This window comes from Lolium perenne, chromosome 4, assembly GCF_019359855.2.
Source record: "Lolium perenne isolate Kyuss_39 chromosome 4, Kyuss_2.0, whole genome shotgun sequence".
Taxonomy (NCBI): domain Eukaryota; kingdom Viridiplantae; phylum Streptophyta; class Magnoliopsida; order Poales; family Poaceae; genus Lolium; species Lolium perenne.
The window spans coordinates 157,106,153-157,123,348 of NC_067247.2; the positions used below are offsets into that span (position 1 = coordinate 157,106,153).

Here is a 17,196-nt window from a genome sequence, read left to right on the forward strand (position 1 = left end):
TTTGAGTGAAACCATGTTCACGCAAAACTGCAATTCAAGGCTTAGTCCATTGTTCAAGTGTGAATGGATGTAGCTCAAGGTTCTAGGCGGAAGTTCAACTTAACAGTCTCCGCTGAAACGCTGGTATATAAACAAGCAGCGAGTATTGGTAAATCTCTAAATGAGGATTTGAGATCTGGTGGGGATTGTTGAAATATTGGGCCCACATTTGGTGGCCCATACTAGATTTCAGATTTTCCCTATAAATCTCAAAGCCCACTTAGTGGCAGCCTTGTGAGTTTGAGCCCAAGTTGGTGGCAGCTCACTAGGGAGTGGCAAGAGGTGGGAAGTTTAGTCCCACATGGAAAGTTGGGAGGAAGTTAGACCACCTTATAAGGTGGGTTGTTCCACCACTAGTAAGTGAGTGAGAATAGGAGTGCTACACGCGCGCTCCTCCTCCTCCTCGCTGACTCGACTCGACTCGACTTGACACGACACGTCACGACGCGCGCGCCGCGCTCGTGGTGAGTGGATTGAGCCTCGAGCCGAGACTTTCCTTAGTTTTTGCAGCTCAGGAAAACGAACGGAGTCCTAGACGGACGCGTCGCAGTTAGTCGGTTCGGGTCGCTCCCGGATCGTGGGCTATCTGTAACCGACTCGAAACGTTCGTGCGACATGGGCGTGGCCCACGTTGCCTAGGGTTTCCCGAGCCTATATAATCTCTTGCCCGGCTACCGCAGAAATATACCGAATACACGAGTTAGGGTTTCCACCTCTCTCTGCTTGCGCCGCCATCGTAGCCTACTCCATCCCGCGAGCCGACGTGCATCGGCGAACGGGAGAGCAGGTCTCCGGAACCGCTCGTCCTTGCGATCCTGTACGGGAGAGGGCGAATTAGGTTTTTGGGAAGCGCTCTACGCGACTGCTCAAGCTCTTCATCACGGGTCGCCTTCCGTCCAAGTCGGGCGGTGCTGCCTACCGTTGTCTTCAACGCCGAGGGAGTGGATCAAAATCCCTCTGTCGCGTAGCGTGGCCATCTCAGCCTATCGCTGGTCCGGGAGTGGGTGCAGGTCGAATATCACGGCGGGAAGGTGGTGCTGGGGAGGAACTGGATGGCAGTATACCTGGGCATTCTTCGGGCCGGGCCGGGCCGGGCCGGGCCTAACAAAGCCCGACGCAAAAAAATCAGGCCCAGGCCCGGCCCGACCATCGGGCCTAACTTTTAGGCCCAAGCCCGACCCATCACACCAAAAGCCCGTCGGGCCTCGGGCCTCGGGCCGGGCCTCTTCCTTATTTCATGCATTTCTCAAACTCAGGCCCGGCCCATCATAGTCATCGGGCCTAAATTTTCGGCCCAGGCCCGGCCCACCAGCATGCTCGGGCTGGCCCAAGCCCGGAAATTTTGGGCCGGGCCGGGCTGCCCATGGCCAGGTATAGATGGCAGTCATCTACAAGTACGACATGGAGTGCGGCGATGTGTTGGAGTTTAAGATCAAGGCATTGGCTTGAAGATGAACATCTACAAGGCGCAACTGCTCAAGCGCCAAGACCTAAGTCTTCCTTGATCACTACTAGTCCGTGGCCTCCATGTTTTTGTGTCCATATGTGTTTGTGTATCTATGTATGTAGTAGTAAGCGCGAGATAATGATGAACATGTGTGTTGATGTGGTTCATTTTGATCTAGGTTATACCCTAGTAGTTCTAGAGGCTTTCAGGTTGCTTTTGATCAGCAGTGTTCGTCTGAACCATGATTTTTGAACACATATGTATATGAAACGTGCTTACTAATCTGTTTTTTTTTTGCCAAATTCAGTGAGTGTTCTATGTGTTAGGTGTGATCATAGCCGTTAGGAGGTAACACCACCAAGTATGAAGTGGTGACCATACACATAACCAAACATCATTTTTTTCCTCTATCTACCAGATTTGTAAACGGTGCGGTCTATCAAAACACTGTGAAGAAACTGCACCAAAACACACTGTTGAAAACCAAATTATGTGCGTAAATAGGTCAGCAGCTGGCGAGCCAAATCGGGAAAACACGAAAAAAAAGGTACGAGTAACCAAACAGGCCCCTCATGCATGCATGGGTGCGTGTGTACTTTAAAGAAAACAAAAACACTCTATATAAACATTGCCATTCTTATATTCTATAATTGTGTCGATCGATTATTTCTAACGTACGGATTTGGGTCTACAGTAATATGCCCATGACATGGTTTCTCAACCAACGCATATCAAACTGGAAATTCCATCAAACTGAATCGGCCCGGAACAACTTCATGAGTCCGTAGGTGATCCCCATCGCCACTAATCCTCCCAGTGCGGCCCTCAATCCAGCCCGACCTGCTGGAGCTCCGCCATGCACCGCCCCAAGGGCGCCGAACACCGCCAGCGCCAAGGTCGCCGTCGACACGACGACCGCGACCCGCATCCTGTAGCTCCCCACGAACCACGCCGCCAGCAGCGGAATGGCCGCGCCAGCAGCGAACGACAGCGCCGAGGCCGCCGATGCATGGCCGGGGTTCGGCAACCCGGCCCGGTCCTGCCGGTCCGCCGGGTACCCTCGGATCTCCTCGACTCGCTTGAGTCCGGCCAGCTCCACGTCGAGCTGCGCGTGGACTGACACGTACTCGCCGATGGCCATGCTGCATGCGCCGGCGACTAGGCCCGCCACGCCCGACAGGAGCGCGGTACGCGGGTCGCCAGGCCGTGCCGCGCCGATGCCGAGCATGAGCGCCGACGTGGAGACGAGGCCGTCGCTCGCGCCGAGGACCGCGGCTCGCAGCCACTGGCCGTGCCGCGACACGTCGTCGTAGCTGGCTGCACCACCGGATTCCATGGACGGCGGTGCGGTGGCCGGGTGACTCGCGTCTAGTACGGCGAGCTTGGTCTCACCGCTGGTGGCCATTTCCAGGGAGCAGAGGCGTGCAACTGCCACACGCACAAAAAGTATGGGCGTGTGGAGAACACGAGACCGTATGTATATATCGAGGAGGCAGAAGAGCTGCGAGAGCGAGACGATTAGGAGTAGTAGAAAGTAAACATCTATAATGATGCATGCTATGACGGCGTCCTGTTACGAAGAACACAATTTAATGAGATGGAAAACAATAATACTCATGGTCTGGAGTTCCCGCTACAAAAAAAAGCACCGTCTAGATATGGTTCTATGCATGATTTATGAACTTTTCACAGCCTTTCTCATATTTATTACTCGGATATTCAAATACTCTCCAAGTTTATGGGGGGCTAGCTGGGGCGATTGTGACTTGTGAGGGCATTTCCCATCCCTGTGAGTCTACATTTGGTGTGTGCGTGTTGGCTTAGGTAATTGTTCGGTGTATGTATTTCGTTGGGCACATATTGGCTGACTTTGCTACCTCAAAGACTTATAAGTGGGGCCGTTATATATGGGGCCTACAATTCAGTGACTCAAAGAAACTCAAAGTTACTAGGGTTTCTCCCACCGGTGATCATTCGAAAAAATTGGCCACGTAGTCAACAAATCCCAACTGGTTATACTGTTATGTGGTTCCTTGTTGTTCTGTTGTGGCTGGTAGGCGGTTGCTATGGTGGGTAGGATTTACCGAATGTGATAATTTGGAGTCGGCGTGTCCCTAGTCAATGCGGGAGGAAATTGCACAAACCGCTTATGGTTGACTATTATTAGTGGTTTGTGCACTTTTCTCCATCAACGCGTAAGGTCAATCGTGCATGGGACCTCTTCTATCAGTCTGAGCTGGATTGGGGTTTATGCTATGGTCGTATGCATCTGGGGTTTTTTTACGTTGGTTCGGGTTTTGTTGTATCTTTCATTGTCTCCACCTGGGCAGGCTCCTTGTGAGGCCACTCTTCACCGTCAGATGTTGTTTGGTGGCGGTGGAACTACCGATAATGAGAGGGGCATCTTCTTGGTTCCTAGGAGGCGGCAAAGTGGTAGGCCGTGTGGGTGTTTTTTCGTAAGGGACGTGGCTGCAGGTGATTTTTATCGCTCCGATTTTTCATGAGTTTCGTGTGTTCCCCTTTCAGTAACGCGCTTACGGTGGGTTCCCCTTTCAATGCCACTCCACACACACATTGGGCGTAACATAGACCACGGCACCCCACATGAACTCTTTCACATCCCGCACATACTCCCTCTCGCAATACGCAGAAAAGAAATGGCACAATAAATAAAACCAGCACTAACCGGTTCAAAGCTGAAAACACCACGGGTGACATGAAAAGTCCCAAAGCAATTGTAGGTCGGCGCGGCGGAGCTTACCAAACTTCTGGTTCATCTTACGTTTAATGAACAACCAAAATAAATGCACTCCTTCATTTGACATTGGTGTGCGTATATGTCTACATTGTACTTGGTGCTTTGAGAGAAGATTTGAAGTAAGAGAAGATTTGAAATAAGAGAATATTTTGAAAAACAATATATGAAGGAAAATAATGATAAAAAATGCAATGTTCCCGCATATTGTTCTATTTCTCTAAGCACATAATGAAGTTAAACTTTCTAAGGACACACAAAGCGACCGGAAATTTTGAAATGACTGGATCCAAACTGAAAGGTGAAGTGCATCACAATCGGATAAGAAGATATGTCCTCGAATCGCATATGTATTCCGTGGTTTCTGCAAACATAAACAGAAAAGGTATCACAGGAGGTCGATGTCTGAAATGACATGCTTGTCTTCGTTAACAAAAAACAAGTCATTCAATTGTAATAAAAAACTAGTGGTAAAAAATGCGTCGAAAACATTGACCAACACTGTTGTCCAAAATGACGTCTATTTTGAAAAACATTGAATCACTATCATCCTCCTATATATACTATCATTGTTTCCACGGAATCAGCACCAAGCCGGTGGAAACTCCTATCCAGTTTTGGAAAAGGGCAGAGTAAGAACTTGGATTCTCTGCCTTGTTTCTTGCGAGCGTGGCTGGCAGCCTGGCAGTACCAGAGTACGACTAGCAATAATTTGAGCCCTTGGTAAAACCGGTGTTGCCCTGGCGCTTCTGGACAGCAAGGTTAAACAAAACTCAACATCTTGGGTTGGCCTTGCATCCTGAGATGTTCCAATGATGCAGACACTGAATCACTGATGTAGTAGGGAACGGCTACTTGGGCTGTTAAAGTACTAAAATCAATGCGGCTTCAATTTTTTAACAGGAGAAAGCGAAGGGATTCCAACTCATAAATCTTCAGTTGCCAGTCGAGCATGAAACAGAAATCATGTGCAGTGAACCAGACTGCAAACCTGAAACATACATCTTCAGGTCAAAATTACAAACAAGTCAGTGGGCAACACTTCCTCCACTAGCCATGGCAATCCACCGCTATCGCTAGCACCATCGGAAATGATAAAAACACAGACATTATAACCATGCAGATCTGCGTAACTGGGTTTCGAAAGGTCTAATTCACACTCTTCACAAAGAGAAGACATCTTTACTATTAAATGGGAGTTGGTCGTTTGACACTCAACGCACTTTGGTGGTCGTCATTGAGAGCATCTTGTCCGTCCAATTTAATCGCACGGTTTTCGTTTCACCCGATCTAATTAGGAAACAATCAGATGCGGTATCGATCAATCAAGCGAGCATTAAAATACTTGGCAAAAATCTTTTAATGCTTTGCCCTCAGCCTTTTTTTCTCTGACGTACAAGGAAACAAATATCCTCACGCATGGAGTATTTTCCATTTTTCATATATCCCACTAATTGCTCAATCTCAATCAAAAGTCAATCACAAATCAATACTTTCCGTACCTCTACAATATTTTTACTATTATATTGGAGTTGGTCGTATGTCGTATCAGATGTCTCTGGTTTGTTCGATCACGTTTGCACCTCCTCCCCGCATACAAGAGAATCAGTCAAATCGATTCTCTTTTAATTAGCCATAATGGTATTTCCTTTCTTTACATTCAATTACCATAATTATGGACGAAATCTCTACTACCAAACGAGAGAATGTGTTGTTTTTTCCATCGGTTTTATTTTCGTCCGTTGCTTCCCTCGCCTCTTTCCCTCTCTGTCTCCTCTCTGTCGCCATCTCCTCCGCCAGCACCCAGTCCCGGCCGCCGATTGGCGCCACCATGACGCTGCTCGTCTCCGCGTACTCCTGATTTCGCGGCTAACCTAAGACGCCCAATGCCTCCACCTGGCCGAAAAGAAGCCGTCCGCTCCAAGGTGCTCGGCGGGGATTCGTTCGGGCACTCATTCATCTCCAACCGGAAGAGCTGGAGAGTACAAGGTGCGTGCCGTGGCCGAGGTGTGCTCTGGCTGTATGTGCTGCGGTGGTGAAGCTTGCTGCTGCAGTAAGGGAACCACATGCGAGTGAGCTCGAGGGCACCTAAGTGCAATTTTTTTACCGATGACTCTTGGCGTTGGATTCGCCATGGTTTATCCACTAATGGTTGCTTTGTTTTCTTCGTTATTGTGATACTGCTTGTCTGCTTGCATGGAGGCAATTCGAAGGACATCTATTGTCTATGACTCTATGTGCCAAGTTCATAGTCTGAACCGAAATGTCATTCTTATTTTATCATGATACTCTTCTTGTACATTTCTCTAATTATTAATCGCATGGTGCTATCTTTACATGTTTGTGCTTGCACGGACTAAGCTATCTCTCTACAGTTGTCAAATCGATCTTCAAAATCTTTTCGTCTCAGCCTCTGCTTTTCTTGTAGATCATGCTTCAGATAAGTGGTTATGTTGACCAAGACACCAGGGGAATGGTAAATTTGCTTTCCATGTTTTGGAGTTGGATACCTGCGAGATACCAAAACAAAAGGCAAGATATTCTTAAAATTCTCATGCCCTGACACATGTATTCTAATTGGGGATATCAACACACAGTTCCACATTTTTAAGGTATATTGGATTTGGGGCATTCCTGTAGAGGTTGATGGCTCCAAAGTGTACGTCCTTTACCTGGACACTGAAGGATGATGAAGGATTTGAAAGCAATGGAAAATCGAATGTACTCCGTATATGATGATAGGTTTGTTGGCTACAAATAATTTGTGCAATAATTATATTAATTTCTCATTCAGATGTGTTTTAGGGCCTTTTGTTTTCATCTTAGGATATTTGCTCTTGTAACTTTTCCCTCACCGCAACTCATATTTGATGCTCCGCTTTAACTAATAGCATCTCCTTGTCTTAGTATGTGCTCATGATATACAAACTGAACAACACGTTGAACATGAAGGTCTTCTGGGAGAGGGAGAAACCCACATCCTGAGTTAGAAAAATAAAGGTAATTGTGTTACTCCATACTCCCATATCTATTTTCCAGCTTTTATCCTTGATTGCAGAAAATTGGTCTTATGAGTCATCTCGACTGGTGGCTGTGACAGTGCTGGAAATTGTATCTTCTTGGAAAAACGATGAGGACGAGACCTACGGTGGCAATCAACCTGAAAACACTACTGTTCATTCGCTCTCTATAACCTGATGCAATCTCCTGAGACAAAGGCACTTGGCTTTGCTGCAAGATTTAGATCTTCCTATCTATTTGCCTACGTATTTGGTATACTTTTCACCCTCTCACATTTCCGCTTCCACAAAACAAAATCTGATGTTGAATACTACAATTTTCAAGGTATCGGGATGTACAATACCCAGATATTGGTGCCACAGGAGGCCTATCACATTGGATGTTCTTCCTATGATGCCAGACGGTTCTACACGCTTTGGACTTTTTTTAGCTAGGATGTTCCTAGATAGACTAGCAGCATCACAAATGCATTTTCTTCAGCTATACACACTTATAACAATCAATATGAATAAAAGACGCTGCTAGATAACCATTCTAGGCGAAGCTGTTGGGATCTATTAGGATTATCATCGACACTGATTCAAAACTGTTGTGAAGATCTAAAACTACAGCTTGTATTTGGTTCTCCTGTTGGGAGGTCATAGCTTGTAGGAGAGAGGAAAATACAACGGCACATGATATGGACAGTTAGGGAGCCAAGCAAACATAATATAATGTTTTAGTTTCTACCTGATAAATACCATTGATATTAACATTATTACTGCAGATCGTCATTTTTATGGTGCTTAAAATTAGAGTTGCTGCTTGGTTTTTCCCTGGATCACCAAAAATTCTTGGATGTTCAATGTAACATTTCAAAAGTATATTATACTTCAGTTGATGGCACTATGTCAGTTAGTGGAACATTATCTAAAGGATTTTCTTACATGACAATGTATGTTCACCTTCCAGGGAGATTTTATGGATCAACTCATTCATTTTTTTTTGAACCTAGCCAATGGCTTTTTCATTGATTAAGTCGAAAAAGAAGTTGAACAGTTTATAAGGGAAACCGTCCGAAAACCTGATACAACACCCAACACAACACGCTGACCCCGAGGTCGCGCCCACAAACGAGTCGACGACCAAGCCGCCCGAATGACCAAGGTCGACACCCAACACCTCAACGCGAGGGCGGAGGCAAAAACCCGGAGCCGCCGCTCCGACATCCACGCCGGCCCCGAGGCCGCGCCCCCCACACGGGTCGACGACCAAGTCACCCAAGAGACCAAAGCCGACACCCTGACACCTCGACGCAACACAGCGGAGGCGGTACCCCGGAGCCGCCGCTCCGGCAACCACGCCAGCCCTAGGGCTGCGCACCGCCCAGCCGACAACGAGAAGCTCGCCGACACCAACCACCAAAGCGATCCACTTGTCCCTCCAACCGGCGGTACATCTAAAACGAGGCCCCAACAGGAAAGTGATGCAAGAGCGTCACCCTCGCCCGGCCCAAGCTGGATCTGGAGTTTCCCCCGGAGAAACCCGAGTGGAGGAGCAAGAAACACTGCCACAATGACGCCTCCAAGAAGGACACGACACCCAAGGGTGTCGCCGTCATCGAACCCGGCAGTAGCCAAGGCAAGGCTTTCGCCCGGCAGGGAGTCGCAAACCTCGCACCCGCCAATTGAGTCAACTCATTCATGGATCGACGCGCGTGTGTGACCGGCATTGAGTACACGCGGCCAGGGATGGAGCTGAAAGGGAGCGGCGGTAAGTGGCGGGTGGTCATCCCAGCGAGCCAGGGCTTCGACGAGAACATCACCGACTTCAGAGACGATGCACGACGTATCGACGCCGCTCCGGCTTCTGCCCCGACATGCTCTACTCCACCTCCGTAGGTGGGACACGTGGAACCGCCTTCAATTCGGACTTGGCACCGTCCCGCCTTGACTCTTCAATCCGTCGACCTCGGAGTCCGCGCCATCGCCTGAAAGTGGGTGAGAACCTGGACGTCGCCAACAGAGAAGGTGATCGCTAATCGACGGCACATGGCTGCACTCGCCCGACGTATTCTCTAAGCACTCGTGTAACTTAGGAGCGAGGCTTCAGTGCCGATTGTTTTGTGGGGACAATCACATGTGTTGCTCTCTTGCAATATTGAAAATGAGCACTTCCCACCATGTTCACCTAACTAGGTTTGTCCGCTCACCTAAAGCATGCACCATATTGCTTGTGAAGGAACATGTTTGGGCAAAAACAGTTTGGTTGTAGTTTTTATTGGTAAAGTATACTCAAGGATGAGTGAATATTCCTTTTTAACAAGAGTTGTCTTTATAATTAATTGATTATATATTATCCTAATATGATGTGTCACATGATCAATCAAAATTAATGACTTGAGCCTATGGGTTGAAAAAGGAGGGATCACAAGATTAGGAAGAAAGTAAATCTTTGTGGTTTCAGACTACTATGTTGCTATCTTTTTCTTTACATGTGATTTTTTACATACATTATTTTACATACGCCGTGAGAAATAAAATTAGAAAACCGTAGCAACGCACGGGCATTCAACTAGTAATCACATGTATCCCAAAGAGTTGTCCCACCACAAAGTGACCCATAAGCCACCAGCACGCACCACAACGCTGTTCCTTCTTGGCTCAGAAGACCTTGCTCAAGCAGCCTGAGTTTGTGTTATGGTGCTGCTAGAGGGATGGCGCGAGAGGGCCGGCCGAGGGCCTTGCCCACGACCGGTGGCAAGAGGGAAGAGATTTCCTTTTTAATTCTTGCTTGATTAGATTGATACGTCTCATCTCCTTATATAGAGATGTTTACTTGACCCATAAGCAAACGACCGTTATCTCTAATTAACCCTAAGACTAACGGGCTATACCGCCAGCCCAAGCCCATTACGTACTGTAACACTATACCCCACCTGGACATGCAGCTCATCCTCGAGCTGCAACCTAAACAAACCATGACTCGACGCAACACAAACCTAACACCTAAAAACAAGCCTTTTTCATCTCAGCTTGTTTTATTACTCTCAACCTGAAATAGACTGGGACGCTTTATTGTTGACCCTGAACATAAAGTGGACACCATCCGCCCGTGGGACGTGCACCCACCTGGATCCCATGGAAACCAGCGGGACAAAAGGAGCCCGCGCGGCGGCCGGCGGCGGAATGCACTGGTGCTACGCAGTGCGCTCCTGTCGGTGACACCATGTCTTCTCCCCGCCGGATGACTATCGATGGCGCAGACTTTGAGGTCGCTGCCATCCCACCACCACTGGCCCGATGGCCACCCACCACCGGCGCCCCGCCCAGGCCGGTGCCGGCCACCTCCACCGCGCCGCTTCCCGTCGCCCTCACCCCGGAGGAGATCGCCGGAGCAATCCGCGATCTCACCACTGTTGTCCAGGAGATCCGCCTCTTCCTGGCCGGTCCCAACGGGCCGCCGCCGCCGGCGGCGCTACTGCTGTGGCAGCCGACGCACCACGCGGCCCCCGCCGCGATCGCCGGGCCACTGCAGCCGACGCTGCTGCTGTCGTCGCCGCCACCCGACACCGGGCTGCTGTAGTCCCCACTGCCGCTTGATGTCTACGCACGCTTCTATTCCTGTAGACAGTGTTGGGCCTCCAAGAGCAGAGGTTTGTAGAACAGCAGCAAGTTTCCCTTAAGTGAATCACCCAAGGTTTATCGAACTCAGGGAGGTAGAGGTCAGAGATATCCCTCTCAAGCAACCCTGCAATTAAGATACAAGAAGTCTCTTGTGTCCCCAACACACCTTATACACTTGTCAGATGTATAAGTGCACTAGTTCGGCGAAGAGATAGTAAAACACAGGTGGTATAGATGGTGGTAAACGGTAATTGCGATCTGTAGTAAATATTGCAGGAAGTAAAGATGCAGTAAAACAGTAAATAAGCGATGTTTGCAGTATTTGGAAACAAGGCCTAGGGATCCTACTTTCACTAGTAGCCACTCTCAACATTGCAATCATAATTGAATATAAATATAAGCACTTCATCACACTACTCTCCTGTTGGATAAAGAACTCAAATTCATTGGGCAAGTGTGCAAAAGCACACCTCAAAGGCGTATGCCCAAGTACTAATAAACACCCACACTATCACCGTGAGCATTCATAGGAGGTACTAACACACCACAATTCATAAGGGAGTTACACACGGCGCACACATTGTCACCATTACACCGAGGTCACAGTAACTCCAAAGTTCACATAATAAAACACTTGAATAGCATATGATATCTAGATTGCAAAGCCTACGATCACATAGATGAACAAATAAGTGCTACTCTCAAACACTCTCTTGTTGGATAACAAACACCATTCATTGTGTAGGGCTACAAGAGCACACCTCAAGCCGGAGTAAACAAGCTCCACAACATCCGGAGTTCATATTAAAGTAACCTCTAGAGTGCATAATAGACAAGAGTAAGATCTACATATTCATAAGGATCACACCATGGGAGAGAGAGATGAACCACATAGCTACCGGTAGAGCCCTCAGCCTCGGGGGAGAACTACTCCCTCCTCATCATGGGAGACAGCAATGGCGATGAAGATGGCGGTGGTGTCGATGGAGATGACTCCGGGGGCAATTCCCCGTCCCGGCGGCGTGCCGGAACAGAGATTCTGTCCCCCGAAACTTGTCTTCGCGATGGCGGCGGCTACGGAACTCTTCGTGGAATATGACTTCGTGAGTTAGGGTTTTCGCGACGGAGAGTATATATAGGCGAAGGGGCGATGTCGGTGGAGTCCCGAGGGGCCCACACCCTAGGGGGCGCGCCCTCCCTCCTGGCTGCGCCGCCAGGTGGTGTGGCCACCTCGTGGGCCCTCTCCGTCTCTCCTTCAGTGTTCTGGAACCCTCCGAGGAAAATAGGAAGTTCGGCTTTTGTTTCGTCCAATTCCGAGAATATTTCCTGTGTAAGATTTCTGGAACCAAAAACAGCAGAAAACAGGAACTGGCACTTCGGCATTTTGTTAATAGGTTAGTCCCGGAAAATGCATAAAAACATTATAAAGTGTGAATAAAACATGTAGGTATTGTCATAAAACTAGCATGGAACATCAGAAATTATAGATACGTTGGAGACGTATCAAGCATCCCCAAGCTTAGTTCCTACTCGCCCTCGAGTAGGTAAACGATAACAAGGATAATTTCTGAAGTTACATGCTACCAACATAATCTTGATCATACTATTGTAAAGCATATGAAGTGAATGAAGTGATTCGAAGCAATAGTAAAGATAATGACTAAACAACTGAATCATATAGCAAAGACTTTTCATGAATAGTACTTTCAAGACAACTATCAATAAGTCTTGCATAAGAGTTAACTCATCAAGCAATAGATTCTTAATAGAAGGTTTTGAAGCAACACAAATGATGATTAAGTTTCAGCAATTGCTTTCAACTTGTAACATGTATATCTCATGGATAGTTTTCAACATAAAGTAATATAATGAATGCAAATAAGCAAGTATGTAAGAATCAATACACAGTTGACACAAGTGTTTGCTTCTAAGATAGAAAGAAGTAGGTAAACTGACTCAACATAAAGTAAAAGAAAGGCCCTTCGCAGAGAGAAGCATGGATTACTCATGTGCTAGAGCTTTTTATTTTGAAAACATGGAAACAAGTTTGTCAACGGTAGTAATAATTCATATGTGTTATGCATAGAACCTCCTATAAGTTGCAAGCTTCATGCATCGAATACCAATAGTGCCCGCACCTTGTCCTAATTAGCTCGGATTTCCATGGATTATCATTGCATTACATATGTTTCAACCAAGTGTCACAAAGAGGTACCTCTATGCCACCTGTACAAAGGTCCAAGGAGATAGATCGCATTTGATTTCTCAGTTTTGATAAATCTCAACTTGAGGACATCCATACCGGGACAACATAGAAAACAGATAATGGACTCCTCTTTTATGCTTTAAGCATTCAACAACAGATAATATTCTCATAAGAGATTGAGGTTTAATGTCCAACTGAAACTTCCACCATGATACATGGCTTTGGTTGGCGGCCCAATGTTCTTCTCTAACAATATGCATACTCAAACCATTTAATCATGATAAATCACCCTTACTTCAGACAAGACGAACATGCATAGCAACTCACATGATATTCAACAAAGGTGTAAAAAGTTGATGGCGTCCCCAGAAACATGGTTACCGCTCAACAAGCAACTTATAAGAAATAAGATACATAAGCGACATATTCAATACCACAATAGTTTTTAAGCTATTTTCCCATGAGCTATGTATTGCAAAGACAAGGAATGAAATTTTAAAGGTAGCACACAAGCAATTTACTTTGGAATGGCAGAGAAATACCACATAGTAGGTAGTTATGGTGGACACAAATGGCATGAGTTTTGGCTCAAGGTTTTTGGATGCACGAGAAGCATTTCCTCTCAGTACAAGGCTTTGGCTAGCAAGGTTGTTTGAAGCAAACACAAGTATGAACCGGTACAGCAAAACTTACATAAGAATATATTGCAAGCATTATAAGACTCTACACTGTCTCCTTGTTGCTCAAACACTTTTACCAGAAAATATCTAGACCATAGAGAGATCAATCATGCAATCCAAATTTCAACAAGCTCTACAGTAGTTCTCCACTAATAGGTTTAAACTACATGATGCAAAAGCTTAAACATGATCTATGAGAGCTCAAAACATATGCCAAGTATCAAATTATTCAAGACCATATACCATTTACCACATGAAGCGTTTTATGTTTCCAACCAAATAGCAATAAGTGAAGCGATCAACTTTCGCCATTGAACATTAAAAGTAAAAGCGAAGAACACTAGTGTTCATATGAAAAAGCGGAGCGTGTCTCTCTCCCACACAAGCATGATAGGATCCGATTTATTCAGAGAATGAAAATAACAAAATGAAAATAAAAGCACACAGACGCTCCAAGTAAAGCACATAAGATGTGACGGAATAAAAATATAGTTTCACTAGAGGTGACCTGATAAGTTGTTGATGAAGAAGGGGATGCCTTGGGCATCCCCAAGCTTAGATGCTTGAGTCTTCTTGAAATATGCAGGGATGAACCACGGGGGCATCCCCAAGCTTAGACTTTTCACTCTTCTTGATCATATTATATCATCCTCCTCTCTTGACCCTTGAAAACTTCCTCCACACCAAACTCAAAACAAACTCATTAGAGGGTTAGTGCATAATCAAAAATTCACATGTTCAGAGGGGACACAATAATTCTTAACACTTCTGGACATTACCCAAAGTTACTGAAAGTTAATGGAACAAAGAAATCCACTCAACACAGTAAAAGAGGCAATGCGAAATAAAAGGCAGAATCTGTCAAAACAGAACAGTCCGTAAAGACGAATTTTTTAGAGGCACTTAACAGGCTCAGATGAAAAAGCTCAAAACTAATGAAAGTTGCGTAAATATCTGAGGATCACGCATGAATTTTCGCCGATTTTTTTGATTCTTCTACAGAGAGATCTACTCAAATTCGTGACAGGTAAAAATATGTTTCTGCGCAGAAATCCAAATCTAGTATCAACTTTCTATTAGAGACTTTACTTGGCACAAAAATGCAATAAAATAAAGATAAGGAGAGGTTGCTACAGTAGTAACAACTTCCAATACACAACAAAACAGTAGCAAAATAAAACATGGGTTATCTTCCAAGAAGTGCTTTCTTTATAGCCATTAAGATGGGCTCAGTAATTTTAATGATGCTCACGCAAGAAATAAGAGTTGAAGTAAAAGAGAGCATCAAGAAGAAAATTCAAAACACATTTAAGCCTAACCCACTTCCTATGCATAAGAATCTTGTACACAAATAAATTCATGAAGAACAAAGTGACAAGCATAGGAAGATAAAACACGAGTAACTTCAAAATTCTCAACATAAAGAGGGGAAACTTAATATTATTAAGATGCATATAGCCATGTTTCCCTCTCTCATAATAACTTTCAGTAGCATCATGAACAAACTCAACAATATAACTATCACATGAAACATTCTTATCATGAGCTACATGCATAAAATTATTACTCTCCACATAAGCATAATCATTACTATTAATTGTAGTGGGAGCAAATTCAATAAGATAGCCTTCATTATTATTCTCATCACCATAATCATCATATATAGGAGGCATATTGTAATCATAATTAATTTTCTCCTCAATAGTAGGTGAACTGAAAATATCATATTCATTATTGTAATCATCATAAATTGCAGGCATGGTATAATCATAATAACCTTTATCCTCCATAGTAGGTGGCACCAAAATACCACTATCATTATAATCATCATAAATGGGAGGCAAAGTATCATCAAAGTAAATTTTCTCCTCAAAACTTGGGGGACTAAAAATATCATAACCAGCTTCCCCAAGCTTAAATTTTTCCATAGCATTAGTAATAATAGTATTCAAAGAGTTCATGCTAATAACATTGCTACAACTATTTTGCAAACAAACTTCCATGGGTTTTTTAATTCTCTCTTCAAACACATCATGTCCTAATTCAATATAAAGTTCATAAAGATCTCTATTTTTGTTGTTGTTTTCCATTAAGCCTAACTAGTGAAATTAAAAATAAGAAGCAAAAAGATATAATTGCAGGATCTAAAGGAAATAGCTTCGAGCACTCACACACCAGCAACAGTGCTAGGAAATAGCTTAGTAGTCGGAGGATGTGAATACCTTTTACCTTACCTCCCCGGCAACGGCACCAGAAAATAGCTTGATGTCTACGCACGCTTCTATTCCTGTAGACAGTGTTGGGCCTCCAAAAGCAGAGGTTTGTAGAACAGCAGCAAGTTTCCCTTAAGTGAATCACCCAAGGTTTATCGAACTCAGAGAGGTAGAGGTCGGAGATATCCCTCTCAAGCAACCCTGCAATTAAGATACAAGAAGTCTCTTGTGTCCCCAACACACCTAATACACTTGTCAGATGTATAGGTGCACTAGTTCGGCGAAGAGATAGTAAAATTGCGATCTGAAGTAAATATTGCAGAAAGTAAAGATGCAGTAAAACAGTAAATAAGCGATGTTTATAGTATTTCGAAACAAGGCCAAGGGATCCTACTTTCACTAGTGGCCACTCTCAACATTGCAATCATAATTGAATATAAATATAAGCACTTCATCATACTACTCTCCTGTTGGATAAAGAACTCAAATTCATTGGGCAAGTGTGCAAAAGCACACCTCAAAGGCGTATTCCCAAGTACTAATAAACACCCCACACTGTCACCGTGAGCATTCATAGGAGGTACTAACACACCACAATTCATAAGGGAGTTACACACGGCGCACACACTGTCACCATTACACCGAGGTCACAATAACTCCAAAGTTCACATAATAAAACACTTGAATAGCATATGACATCTAGATTGCAAAGCCTACGATCACATAGATGAACAAATAAGTGCTACTCTCAAACACTCTCTTGTTGGATAACAAACACCATTCATTGTGTAGGGCTACAAGAGCACACCTCAAGCCGGAGTAAACAAGCTCCACAACATCCGGAGTTCATATTAAAGTAACCTCTAGAGTGCATAATAGACAAGAGTAACATCTACATATTCATAAGGATCACACCATGGGAGAGAGAGATGAACCACATAGCTACCGGTAGAGCCCTCAGCCTCGGGGGAGAACTACTCCCTCCTCATCATGGGAGACAGCAACGGCGATGAAGATGGCGGTGGTGTCGATGGAGATGACTCCGGGGGCAATTTCCCGTCCCGGCGGCGTGCCGGAACAGAGATTCTGCCCCCCGAAACTTGTCTTCGCGATGGCGGCGGCTACAGAATCTTCGTGGAATATGACTTCGTGTGTTAGGGTTTTCGCGACGGAGAGTATATATAGGCGAAGGGGCGATGTTGGTGGAGTCCCGAGGGGCCCACACCCTTG

The 17,196-nt window shown here is 45.3% G+C and overlaps 1 protein-coding gene across 1 annotated transcript; it reads right to left on the reverse strand.

The window, feature by feature from the left end:
* Positions 1-2,234: 2,234 nt before the first annotated feature.
* LOC127347321 (vacuolar iron transporter homolog 4-like) lies at positions 2,235-2,891 on the reverse strand. The gene has a single exon (XM_051373520.1). It carries the CDS (start codon positions 2,889-2,891, stop codon positions 2,235-2,237), a length of 657 nt encoding a protein of 218 aa, XP_051229480.1.
* Positions 2,892-17,196: the final 14,305 nt, after the last annotated feature.